The sequence below is a fragment of the Thunnus albacares genome, chromosome 9, assembly GCF_914725855.1.
Source record: "Thunnus albacares chromosome 9, fThuAlb1.1, whole genome shotgun sequence".
In the NCBI taxonomy this organism is placed as follows: domain Eukaryota; kingdom Metazoa; phylum Chordata; class Actinopteri; order Scombriformes; family Scombridae; genus Thunnus; species Thunnus albacares.
In genome coordinates this window covers 13295013-13306893 of record NC_058114.1, presented here as the reverse complement: position 1 = coordinate 13306893, position 11881 = coordinate 13295013, and the positions used below count along the sequence as shown (strand labels likewise).

The following is an 11881-nucleotide window of genomic DNA, read 5'->3' as shown; positions in this document are numbered from 1 at the left end:
ATTTATTGTCAATGTTGATAGTTACGTACTAAGTAATAATGGAGATAGTAGTAATAATAAGATGCGTTCTCGATTCTTTTTTTTCATTGGTCGATGCAACACGCTTACGTGGTGACGTGATGAGACGTTGGAGTCTTGTTTTAGACACAGAGTGAGAGCTCTTACTTCTCCACTGATCTTTGCCGACGCTGGGAGGGTCAGCAGAGGAGCTGCTAACAAAAGAAGCTGCTAAACCGTTTTAACTTTTATTTATCGTTACAACTGTTGTTATTTTTGACACGTTTTGTAAAAGAAAAAAGCCACAACGCGGGTTCTTGTGGTTTGTTTTACTTGAATAAGATGGTCGTTTTGACAGATAACAATGAAGAACAGGATTATATGTGAGTGAAAATTACGAGTCTCTTAACTTAACGGTTAGCATCAAATTAGCTCACAACTCCATTTAAACAGCTAGTCTAGCTTTATGTCAGGAGTTGTAGCCCGTTTAAGCTTAACAGAAATCCCATCAGCTTACTCGCTAATCAACAAAAGTCGACAAATTCATGGTTGATAATTTGGTTCAGGTTAAATGTTGAGATTTTACCAGGTTACCGAGTTAAAGCTGCCGTCCTCGTTAGCTTTTTAGCTGCTAACTAGCTGACATGTTTGTTGTGTTTTTGCTGTCATCCAATTAAATCACCTTTCTACCAACAAACGAGCCGAAAACGGTGCTCTGGGTGTTTCCCCAAATTATTCATATTTTGTACAGATTTCCTGGTTCCTTGTCAATATGAAAAGATTAGGTTACAGAAGTGAGACAGATAAGGAAGCTGAGTGTGAGGAACATTTTGCTTATAGTTAAATTAAAACCCGTAAAACCTGTATTAATGCCTGGTTTATACATGAAGTTTGGCAATGTGTCCTTTGACAAACCTTTAACTAACCCAGTTACATTATGTTGCTCAAACCACCCTGCTGTAGTGGTGCTAACCTGCAGGGCACAGGCTAAAAATTGCATCAGCTGAGCAAGTTGGCAGTAAACATGCAGAGGCGGATCCTAAACAGAGCCCACCAACCCACTGACCTACATCTGAAGCTGCTGCAGGATGCCCCTTCTTGCTACGATCCAGTTATAAATACTGCAGATATTAAACAGAGGCATTATAGCACATTAAAGGACGGGTTCGCAATTTTTCAAGTGTGTCTTAAATCAATATGGCGCCTAAATGAATATTGACACATGTTTTGCTTGATTTAATAATTTCTTCTGTTGATACTGATCATTTGAAGATCCCTTCATAATGCACTTATAATGTAAGTGATGGGGACAAAAATCCACATGGCTCCTACTGTGCAAAAATGTATTTAAAGCTTTATCTGAAGCTAATATGAAGCTTCAGCCATCCAAGTCTTAGTTATTATTTATAGTTGCATCATTTTTGCACCAACATTCAGCAGGTTATGCTGTAATTAAGCTATTGTGGATAAGACAGAGCGATTGTTTCTGAAGTGCCGCACCCTCGGACTTTTGTACTGAACATGCACTCATGAGAACTGGTGGTGAAGGACAGCCTGGCTTTTCTTATCTTTGAAAACTCCCGGGCTGTATCTAGAGCTGCAATGATTAATCCGTCAACGGGAAATGAATCTGCCAATATTTTACAGTCGAATAATAGTAATTTTTGAGCAAATATGCCAAACATTAGCTGGTTTCAGCTCTTCAAATGTGATGATTTAATGCAGAATAATTGGCAGATTAATCAACAATGTAAGTAATCGTTAGTTGCAGCCCTAGCTGTATCGCTTCTCTTACCTGCATGCTTCTACAGCTGCAACAATTAGTCAATTATTTTATTAGTCAATCAACAGCAAACTAGTTCAACTGTTTTGATAATTGTTTTGACTAATTTTTGAGGAAAAATGTTCAAATTCTCTGATTACAGCCTCTCAGATGTGGATATTCTCTGGTTTCTTTAGTCCTCTATGATAGTAAACTGAATATCTTTGTGGACTGTTGGTCGGGACAAAACAAGAAACATTTTGCACCATTTCATGCTTTTTATGGTCAAAATGACCAATCGATAAAATAAACAAATAAATTATCGTAAGTTGCAGCACTACATGCTTGAGAAAAGTGCAGACTATTAAAAGCATAAACAACAACAAAACTCTTTCTCCTCATCCTGTATACTGCGTAAAAGCTTGTTCTCTGTGTTTGACATTGTCACCATTTCTACCTGCCTGCAGCTAAAAGATTTCACTTTGCATTATATGCCTGGACGTTCACAGGTTGTTGCATTTACTGGACATCATTGGAAACAAAATTTAATCACTGACTGAAGTATATAAATCAGATTGATGGAAAATGGGGTAAAAAAAAAAGTTACAACATAAAGCAAACTTCAATCCAATGTCATGAAATAACTCAGATTGATGAGGTTCAAGGATTAAGGATAATTGTGTGATTTAAAAAAGATTCAAATGACATCTTGTGTGTTTTTGCAGCCTGATAGAGGAGCGTAAATGCAGCTCCCTGCCCAGCTCTCCCGCCAAACGAGTGTCTCCCACCAAAAAGAAGCAGTTCTTTATCAATCAAGCCATCCGCAACTCTGACCTCACTCCCCGAGCCAAAGGCAAGAAGAGCCTCCGCCGACAGGAGAACAGTAAGATCTCATTTCACATCCTTGGATTATACGATACTGTCATCCACCGCAGGCTGAGCGATGCAGGAAAAGCTTTTAAGTCTGCGGTTACCTGGCTTTTATCCAATGCATCAATATGAATTCAACAAAGGAAAAAAACATTTACACTGAATCATTGTCATTACAATAAATGTCAGTGCTACAAAATCATAATATTTTATGTTGATCTTAAGCATAAAAACTTAAAATTCATAAACTTGTTATTGCAGTTTTGTATATATCACCACTTTCTATCTGTCTCTTCTCTCCTTTTCTGAAAACCAGCGCGCTTCCTTGCTAATCTTCTTGAGAAGGATGAGTGCTCCAAAGATGATCTGGAGGTTTGCAGTAATCCGGCCATCCCGTCCATCTTCACTGAAGCCTGCACCAACGGAAACTACGTCGAGGTGAATCAGCTGCAGTTACATTTTGCTCTTTGAGTTCAGCTTTGCCTATTTCCTTCTAAGCACTATTGACCGTCTTAGCTTTTAAGACAGTCTGGCATCTCTGATCCAGACATGATGTCAAACATATAAGCTCACAAATAAAATAAAGTTTTTATTAAACGTTTTTAAACAAACTGGTATTGCTCATTTTTTTGTTGTTGTAGCCTTGGAATGACTTCATGAATTGCTCTGGTGAGGAGCAGGAGAGGCTGTTGTCTCTGCTCGAGCAGGAGGATGCCAAGAAGAAAAATGCCAACCGGCTCCTTAAAGACCAGAGGAATGGTGAGCATCTGGTGTCAAAATGTCAATGTTTGTCTTTGTCTGAAAGGCTGCGTTGGCTAACAGCCTTCTCTCCACAGTAAATCCTGCCTTCACTGCTCAGGACTGCTTCCAGAGAATCGATCGAAGGCTGCGAGCGACTCTGAAACGAAAACAAATCCCCATGGTGAGTGTCATCTCTTCAAGCTTGAACACTTAACGTTTTGTCACTGATATAATGTCAGTTAGGGCTAGATTAATTCACAGTGAGCCTTGCTTGCATTTCAGCTGTTCTTCAAACCCAAACCTCTTTCCTCCTCCTAGCTGACATGTATCTCATTGGCTATTTTGGTTTGTTGAACAACAGTGGCATGCCTTGAAGTACAAGTTCACAATTTTTCAAGTCTAAAACAAGTGTCCAAATGAACATTGACATGTTTTTCTTGCTGTAATCATTCCTCCTGTTCATACTGACCATTAAGAGATCCCTTCAGAACACACTTTCAGTGTAAGTGATGGGGGTCCTCCTTGTGTGCAAAAATATGAAGCTTCAGCCATCCAAATTAGTCAAAGTAGATATCTTTCAAAGTTACTGTCCTTTTAGTTATGATCATTTCACTGCAGCTGAACAGGAAAACAATTTCCCTCGAGACACAAAGATAGATTTTTTTTTACTAAAAAAGCTGTAACTGTAGAAGATATCCACTTTATTTGACAGACTTGGACAGCTGTCAGATAAATCATAAGTCTAATGGCCAGTATGAACAGGGGGAATGATTAAATCAAGCAAAACCTGTTTTAATGTTCATATGGAAACTTGACTATTGTTTTAAAACTGTGAATCTATCCTTTTAATATAGTTTTGCAAATGACAAACAGATTTAAAATCCCCCCATATGAGCAGTTCAGGAGGATTCAGATTATTTCTGCAGACTAAGCCACAGCACCAGATGTTGTGGAGCAAACATTATACTGACCAGACCAGATTTATCCTCCTATTGTCAAACAGTAAATCATCTGTAATCTAAGTGTGGCTTATGACAGGAAAGAAGAAGAAAATCTGCTCATGCACTACATCCAAAAAGCTGGAAAACGATACATTCAGTGTTTGCTCAAGCACTTACCATGCATAAGGAGACACGTCTTTGTGGTTACAGGATAGTGTTTCTCTTCCTGCCGCCCACTGCTGTGTTTTATTCTCCTCACAGGGAACTCTGGAAGTGCTTGAGGAACACCTTCTGAGCTTCTTCAATGCTCAACCTCACTCAGTTTACACAACCAACCTCGCCAGCAGGTAAAAAATCCTCTTTCTTTATTCTCAGGTTTCCGGTACAAAGAAACCATTAATTATATAAATCGAGTTTGTGAAAAACTTATGTGAAGGCCTGAAGAGGGATGTTAAAATATCTCTTTTTTTTTTCTTTGTACGTTAACTTGTAGTTTACATCCAACATCTGATTCTGTTAAGCTGTTGTTGAGAAGTTTTGGTCCTCGTCCTTGAGCTGTGTTACCCTCCAACATCACTGGTGAAAGATGTCCCAGTTTTCTGATTTTGTGGAGGCATGTTGGCCGTCCTTTGGAGAGGAGCTTACAAAAACAAGCCCCCTACTGTTTCCCAGATTACCTGTATTTTACATAATTTGGTACATAGCTGAGAGAGGCGGTTGGTTAAAACCTCTACAGACATACAGTCAGACTTTTATGACTCACCATAATATAAAGATACAGGTTGAATGCTCAGGCTGATAGAACCTAATTATGTTTCCCCAACTGGAAAATCCATTTGTATTAGATTACATGAAAGGAAATGGAGGCATCGCAGCAGCTGGAACTACTGTACAACACACCAAATTAAAACAAGATGTGAGAAAATGGCAAACAAGTGTCACTTTGGTGGAAACTGGGTCACTCCAGCAGGAATGAAGTATTCCGCTTGAATCAAGTTGATTGTTTCTGTAAATAGACACCGTGGAGGAGCAACTGAAGGAGTGTGAAGTCATGACTTTGTTGTTTGTGTTTGTGAATCAGCTTTGAGAGACTGCTGCTTCACGCCGTCTGCCAGTATATGGACCTCGTCTCTGCAAGTGAGTGGAAATACACGCTGGATATACTGGGCCAATTTATCAAACTAATGAGCGTCCTTAAATATGATGGAAAATGCTGTCTGAACATCTGAAAAACATCTGTTTAAAGTCTGATTTTCCATCTGTGTAAAAATAGCTCTGCACTAAAATACTGTGATCTTTTAAAAAGGAAATTTGTTTAATGACATTTTTGTAACTTAATCCTCCGTTAACAGACGTTAATGTTGCCCTGCTGTTCATGGTGGATTATTTTGAACAATTTCATGGCTTTTCCACACTGACAATAAGAAAATACTGAGAAAGGTGATGAATTTATACATTTTGGTATATACATGGTAACACTTTGAGTAAAAATAAAGGCAGGAACCATCAGTTAACCATTTGGAAAATATTGTATTAGCCATCAAAACCCTCGAGACATAATTATAGCAGTTAAACAGTTGTGTTAAGGCTTTCAAAATGATGTTTTTTTATTATTAACTATGGATACTCTCCTGTTTAGATAATCCTGTTTACACAGCCGAGTAGCACTTACAAAGCCAGCTCAACATGTTGCAGTCCCATGAGTGTGATCAAAGTCTGCTTATCGTTTGTTTGGACCCTCAGGCACCGACTACAATGGGTCACGTCAGACTGAAGTGGTGAACAAACAAGAGGAGTTCCTGCCTCCCGGCCTCCTGCTGTCTGCCTACCTGGAGCAGATGAGCTGAGACAAGGACCATGCTGTGTTCTCCCTCTCCCTCCACGTGGCTCCACTGCAGGCAGGAGCTCTGTGAGATGTAGTTAAAGTACGCGGTCTGTACGTAATGTCTGCCAAACTCAACCCCGGTCTCACAGACGCAAAAATGCCTGCTTACTTTTTCTCTGGTTTCTGTAGTAAATTTTCCATTAATTTTATCTATAAACAAAATCAGTTCATTCACCTCCTTGTGTGTATACAGGGTATACATGTTAAATTCTACATAAACATGAATATGCTAGCATTTATTAGCATTCAGCTCAAAGCACAAGTTGACACATAAATCTTACTCTGATGAAATATGACCCACGACTAACAGAGCTGAGCCTGACAAGCTTCAATCTGAGATGTCCCGCTATACATGAGATGATCGTTTTTGATTTAGGTAACATCTCTCAAGCCATTATTTTGCCCCACTAGTAAGCAGATTATTAAACTTTCTGGTGTTTAATAAGCATTACAGTATCATGAAACGGCTGGTGTGGCTTTAGACTTTTACTCTTGTTTAAGAAATAATTAACTACTGTTCACATACAGCGTTGGCAATGAAATTAATTCAATTTTATTTATTTACTCATGGATATAGTAACATATAATTCTCATGAATGAGTCTTAACATTGCAACAATGTAGTAAAATCATGATCTGATCAGTTAATGTGGCGTTCACAATACAATTCAAGCAAATTTCAATATGATTAACAGCAGGCAAATATTAATAATCTGTGTTCTTTTTGACAACGCAAATAATAGAATTTCACAACATAAGTTCAGACATTAAATCTTACACTAACTGTAGGTAAATCTCACATTATTGCCATACTGTTGACTTTAATGTCAGGTTAACACTGTCAATTGAAGTTTTCTTACACATCTTGTTACAAATGAAATGATGATGATGTCACTAACTGATGTCATTATATCACTAATATTTTTCATATGAGTTTCAATCCTAATTAAGTCATGAGATGTCTAAGAGTAGAAACAACATCTTCCAACACTGATTGGTGGGGAAGTTGTAGTTGTGGGTAGTGAGCTCATATTAAAGGTCAAAAACTATTTTTAAAAAGCTCTGAAACATCAACTATTGGCAGTAATGACATAAAATGAATGGAAGATTTACTTGGAACCTGTTTCTGCTGTATAAAGACTGTATGAGATGTGAGTCTTTAGTTCTAATTTATGATTGACAGTGTGTACAGGTGCTAAGACAAAGGAAATGCATCACTGCCTGAATGATTAGCCAGTAGGATTTGTGTCAGTAGTGAGGTAAGAAGCATGAATATTAGTAATATCTCTATATGCACAGACACATTACTCATCATAGGTAAAGAAGTAAATGTCTTTTTGTCAACAGTGTGAAGGAACAGCTTCTAATATATTTGGGAAGTAAAAAAAAAACATCTTAGATAATCATGTCTGTCTTATGTAGGAGAAGAAATCTCGCCCAATTTCTTCAGGATCTACTTTTGGGGGAAAAAACGTGTTTTCTTTGTATCTATCTCTGCTAGCTTTGTCTGGTTAACTAACGCCTTGTCTACACCAGATGTGTTTCAGCTGCGTTTTTGAGTCATCTGACAGAACACTACTGAGAAATAAGCGAGGAACAACTGTTACACATCCACCGAAATGTTGTTTTAGGCTTCAATTGCAAGTCTTATTCTTTTCCACTTATATGCTCCACTAACAGTGTTGTGGCTGGACAAATCCCTTGTAGACGCAGCTGCTGCTTTGGTAACATTTTATCTTACTGGTCCTTTAATTTTATACTAATTTCCTGGAAATTTTATGAGTAATTTGCAGGTATTTAATGGTTTTAGGACATTTTACACAGAGGGTGGTGCAATTAGGTACAAATTATAAGAAAAAAACAAATAAGTGTGAAGTTGGTTTGGTTGGTAAGTGAATTATTTTTGGATTCATGCAAAATTGTTAATTGGCAAAAAATCAAACGATGTATTAGCGTATTAGGTTTTCAATACTTTCCTAAAAGTAGCTGCTGTGTGACACACAAAACTACACGCTGAAAACCAAGTATTTCATGTCAGTTAAAGAATTGTTAAGAATCTGATTTTTTGCAAATTAACAACTACGTATGAACCCAAATATAATGAGGGATACTTAACAGCTCAACACTTTTTCAGTTTTTTCTTACATTTTGTATCAAATTGCACCATCCTCTCTGTAAAATGTCCTAAAAATGAACCATTAAATACCTTCAAATTACTCAGAAAATCTTCAGGAAATAAGTGTAAAATTAACGGACCTGTAAAATAAATCATTACCGCTGCTTTCACTGCACACTGATGTACACAAGGTGCAAATGTTACTTCAGTTGTGTCAATATTCAAAGAAAAGATAAGGAGCTATTGTTAAAAATTGCTAATGTCCATGTACTTTAAGATTTAATGTCGGATTTTTTGCAACACGTACAGTGCTCAGTTTACACTCATAAAGTCTCTTTGTTATGTAGACAGGTGATACGGCTTTGAATGTATACTGTATGTACAGTAGATGTGTTATATTGATAGAAAAATAACCACATTTAAGGTGTTTTGATGGTGATACCTGCTGAGCTTTGACTCTGAGGTATGTTTCATCTCATTACTACACTTACAACCCTGGAAAAGCACTTCTGCCTTATGAATACAAGTTTCTATGTTTTTTTTCTGTACATATATTTCTACATTTCTACTCACTGGATTTTGAAAACATATATCCAGGTTATTTAAAAACAAAAATGTGTCCCCGAATTTTTATACTGTCATTTGCAGTGTAACAAAACTTGAGCTGTCGGTGCATTTTGTCAACAACCAAAGTTTGTGCGTTTGTTGCGTAGAAATCCAATTTCTCAGGCTTTCAACTTTCTCACTCTGAATGTCATGTTGTGATTTCACATAGTGTCATTTTTTGTGTACTGTATACTCTCTGAAATTGTTTTGATCATGTTCACCCCAGCACTTCGGGGCGCTGCCAACTTTTTAAAAACATGTAGAAATAGTTGTACTGTAAATATTAAACTCAAGTATCTGACTTGTGCCAACATTTGGATTGAAAAGTCCTGTAATAGTCTGAAAGCTTTATACACTAGATTGAAAACATCCGTCCATCCATCCATTTTCTTATCCGGGATGGAGTCACGGTGGCATCAGACTAAGGAAACCCAGACATCCTCCTGGGGGATCCCGAGGCGCTCCCAGGCCAGAAGAGATATGTAATCCCTCCAGCATGTTCTGGGTCTGACCCAGGGTCTCCTACCAGTTGGAGGTGCCTGGAACACCTCCAGAGGGAGGCGTCCAGGAGGCATCCTAACCAGCTGCCCAAACCACCTGAGCTGGATCCTTTTGGTGTGAAGGAGCAGCAGCTGTACTCCAATCTCCCCCCAGATGTCTGAGCTCCTCACCCTATCTCTAAGGCTGAGCCCAGACACCCTCTGGAGGACATTTTGGCCGCTTGTATCTGTAATCTCATTCTTTCAGTTGCTACCCGAAGCTTGTGACCACCTGTGGGGGTTGGAACGTAGATCAACTGGTAAATTGAGAGCTTTGCCTTCTGGCTCAGCTTTTTCTTCATCACAAGAGTCCGGTACAATGCCCGCATTACTGCTGATGCTGCACCGATCCACCTGTCGACCTCATTGTCCATCTTACCCTGACTTGTGAACAAGAGATACCACGAGATACTTGAAGTCCTTCACTCTGGGCAGCAACTCACTCAACCAACCCAGAGAGAGCAGTCCATCTTTTTCTGACAGGGCACCATGGCCTCAGATTTGGAGGTGCTGACTCTCATCCCAGCTGCTTCACATTCAGCTGAAAACCATCCTAGTGCCTGCTGGTGTGTTGAAACCAGCAGGACCACATCAATCCTGAGGTCCCCAAACCAGACACTCTCCTTCCCCCGGCTGCACCTTGAGATTCCCTCCATGAAAATCACAAACAGAATCGGTGACAAGGGACAACCCTGGTGGAGCCCAACATCCACTGAGTCTGACTTACTGCCAAGAATGCAGACACAGCTCTCATTGCAGTTATACAAAGACTGAATGGCTTGCAGCAATGGCCCCATTACCCCATACTCCTGTAGCAACCCCCACAAGGTGCCCCAAGGGACATGGTTGTAAGCCCTCTTGAAGTCTACAAAGCACATGTAGACTGGATGTGCAAACTCCCATGACCCCTTAAGTATCCTTGCAAGGGTGAGGAGCTGGTCCACTGTTCCACGGCCAGGACGGAATCCGCTTTGTTCTTCCTGAATCTGAGGTTTGACAATCAGCTGGAGCCTCCTTTCCAGCTCCCTGGCATGACCTTTCCCTGGGAGGCTGAATAGTGTGATCCCCTGATAGTTGGAGCACACCCTCTGGTCCCCTTTTTTAAAAATGGGAACCACCATCCCGGTGTGCCAGTCCACAGACCCTGTCCCCGACTTCCATGTGACACTGAAGAGGCGTGTCAGCCATGACAGTCCAACAATGTCCAGAGCCTTCAGCATCCATCTCAAGGTGAATCTCATCCACACCTGGCACCTTGCCACTGAGGAGCCTTTGGACTACCTCAGAGACCTCTGCCAGGGATATGAGAGAGGGTTCCCCTGAGTCATCCAGCTCTGCCTCTTTCTCAGAAGGCATGTCAGTCAGGTTTAGAAGATCCTCAAAATCTTCCTTCCACCATCAGCAGTTCGCTTCCCCTGCTGAAAACAGCCTGGGCTGAGCCCTGCTTCTCTTTCCTGAGTCGCCTGATGGTTTGCCAGAACTTCTTTGAGGCAACCGAAAGTCCTTCTCCATGGTCTCCTCAAACTCCAAGCTGGTACTCATCTGTTGCTTTAGGAGAACCCTTGGTCAGCCAAACTTGAAGACTGAAACATGTTTGTGTATGTAAGGATGTGTGTGCAACGGTACTTATTTATAATTATCACTGCAAATTATTAAATGATTTAAGACATTTTTTTCTCTTTCCTCATTTCATTGTGTATTTAAGAAAGCTGAAAGCCATGTCTGAAAAGACGGTTTTAATAAATATCAATTTAACTCCACTGATCTTCTCTCTTTTTAAAAAAAAAAAACAGAACAAAACCTTTTACACATTTGGTAACAAATTCAGTCTTTCATTGTCTGTCTTTAGTTCATAAATTAAATTTCAGCTCTCGCCAGTCTGTCATCCACATCTGACATTCTTGAGGTTGATCTTTGCCCATAATATTAATTTAATTATAGAATATTTGTGTGTAAATGCATTTTCTGTGCATTATCACATTACTATACGGTTCACATGAAAAATCAGACATTTGTCAACCGCAGTATGTCTTTATTTAATGAGCTTACACTACATGACTTAACTGGCTGAAATTAAGCTGAACTGCAGTGTTCATTTTTTAAAATATGTTTTAACTTATTTAACTACAGATCAAACCTGAAGGGAAAAGGTTTTACAAAGTGTCAACCATGATGCTATGAGTTTGACAGAACAAAATTTCAACATTTCTTTAAGTGGTGTTGGGATTTTAGGGTGTTGTCAAAATAATGACCATGTCCTTTATTTTAAGAGATAAGGGATTTTTTAAAATCTAATTACATTTTCATTTTTTTTTAAATAGATGTTTTTTCTAATATATCTATAAAGTTATGTGTTAGGTACAGAGTAGTTCTGTCAACATGACAGGAAAGCTCTGTGGTTTTTGCTGGACTGTTTCCACTAGAT

At 39.2% G+C, this 11881-nt stretch overlaps 1 protein-coding gene across 1 annotated transcript; it reads left to right on the top strand.

The window, feature by feature from the left end:
- Positions 1 to 157: 157 nt before the first annotated feature.
- Positions 158 to 11125, top strand: r3hdm4 (R3H domain containing 4). Its single transcript, XM_044360701.1, has 8 exons — positions 158 to 380; positions 2485 to 2642; positions 2946 to 3067; positions 3271 to 3388; positions 3466 to 3551; positions 4573 to 4658; positions 5393 to 5448; positions 6055 to 11125. The coding sequence occupies exons 1-8, from the start codon at positions 340 to 342 to the stop codon at positions 6156 to 6158; spliced, it is 771 nt and encodes a 256-aa protein (XP_044216636.1). The 5' UTR covers positions 158 to 339; the 3' UTR covers positions 6159 to 11125.
- The last annotated feature ends 756 nt before the right edge of the window (positions 11126 to 11881 follow it).

Bases quoted from the DNA above. Each gene is read 5' to 3' on its own strand.
- r3hdm4 (XM_044360701.1), top strand. From the start codon at position 340: ATGGTCGTTTTGACAGATAACAATGAAGAACAGGATTATAT. The intron at 4,659-5,392 runs GTAAAAAATCCT...TTTGTGAATCAG, and splicing joins ACAACCAACCTCGCCAGCAG to CTTTGAGAGACTGCTGCTTC. The intron at 5,449-6,054 runs GTGAGTGGAAAT...TTGGACCCTCAG, and splicing joins TATGGACCTCGTCTCTGCAA to GCACCGACTACAATGGGTCA.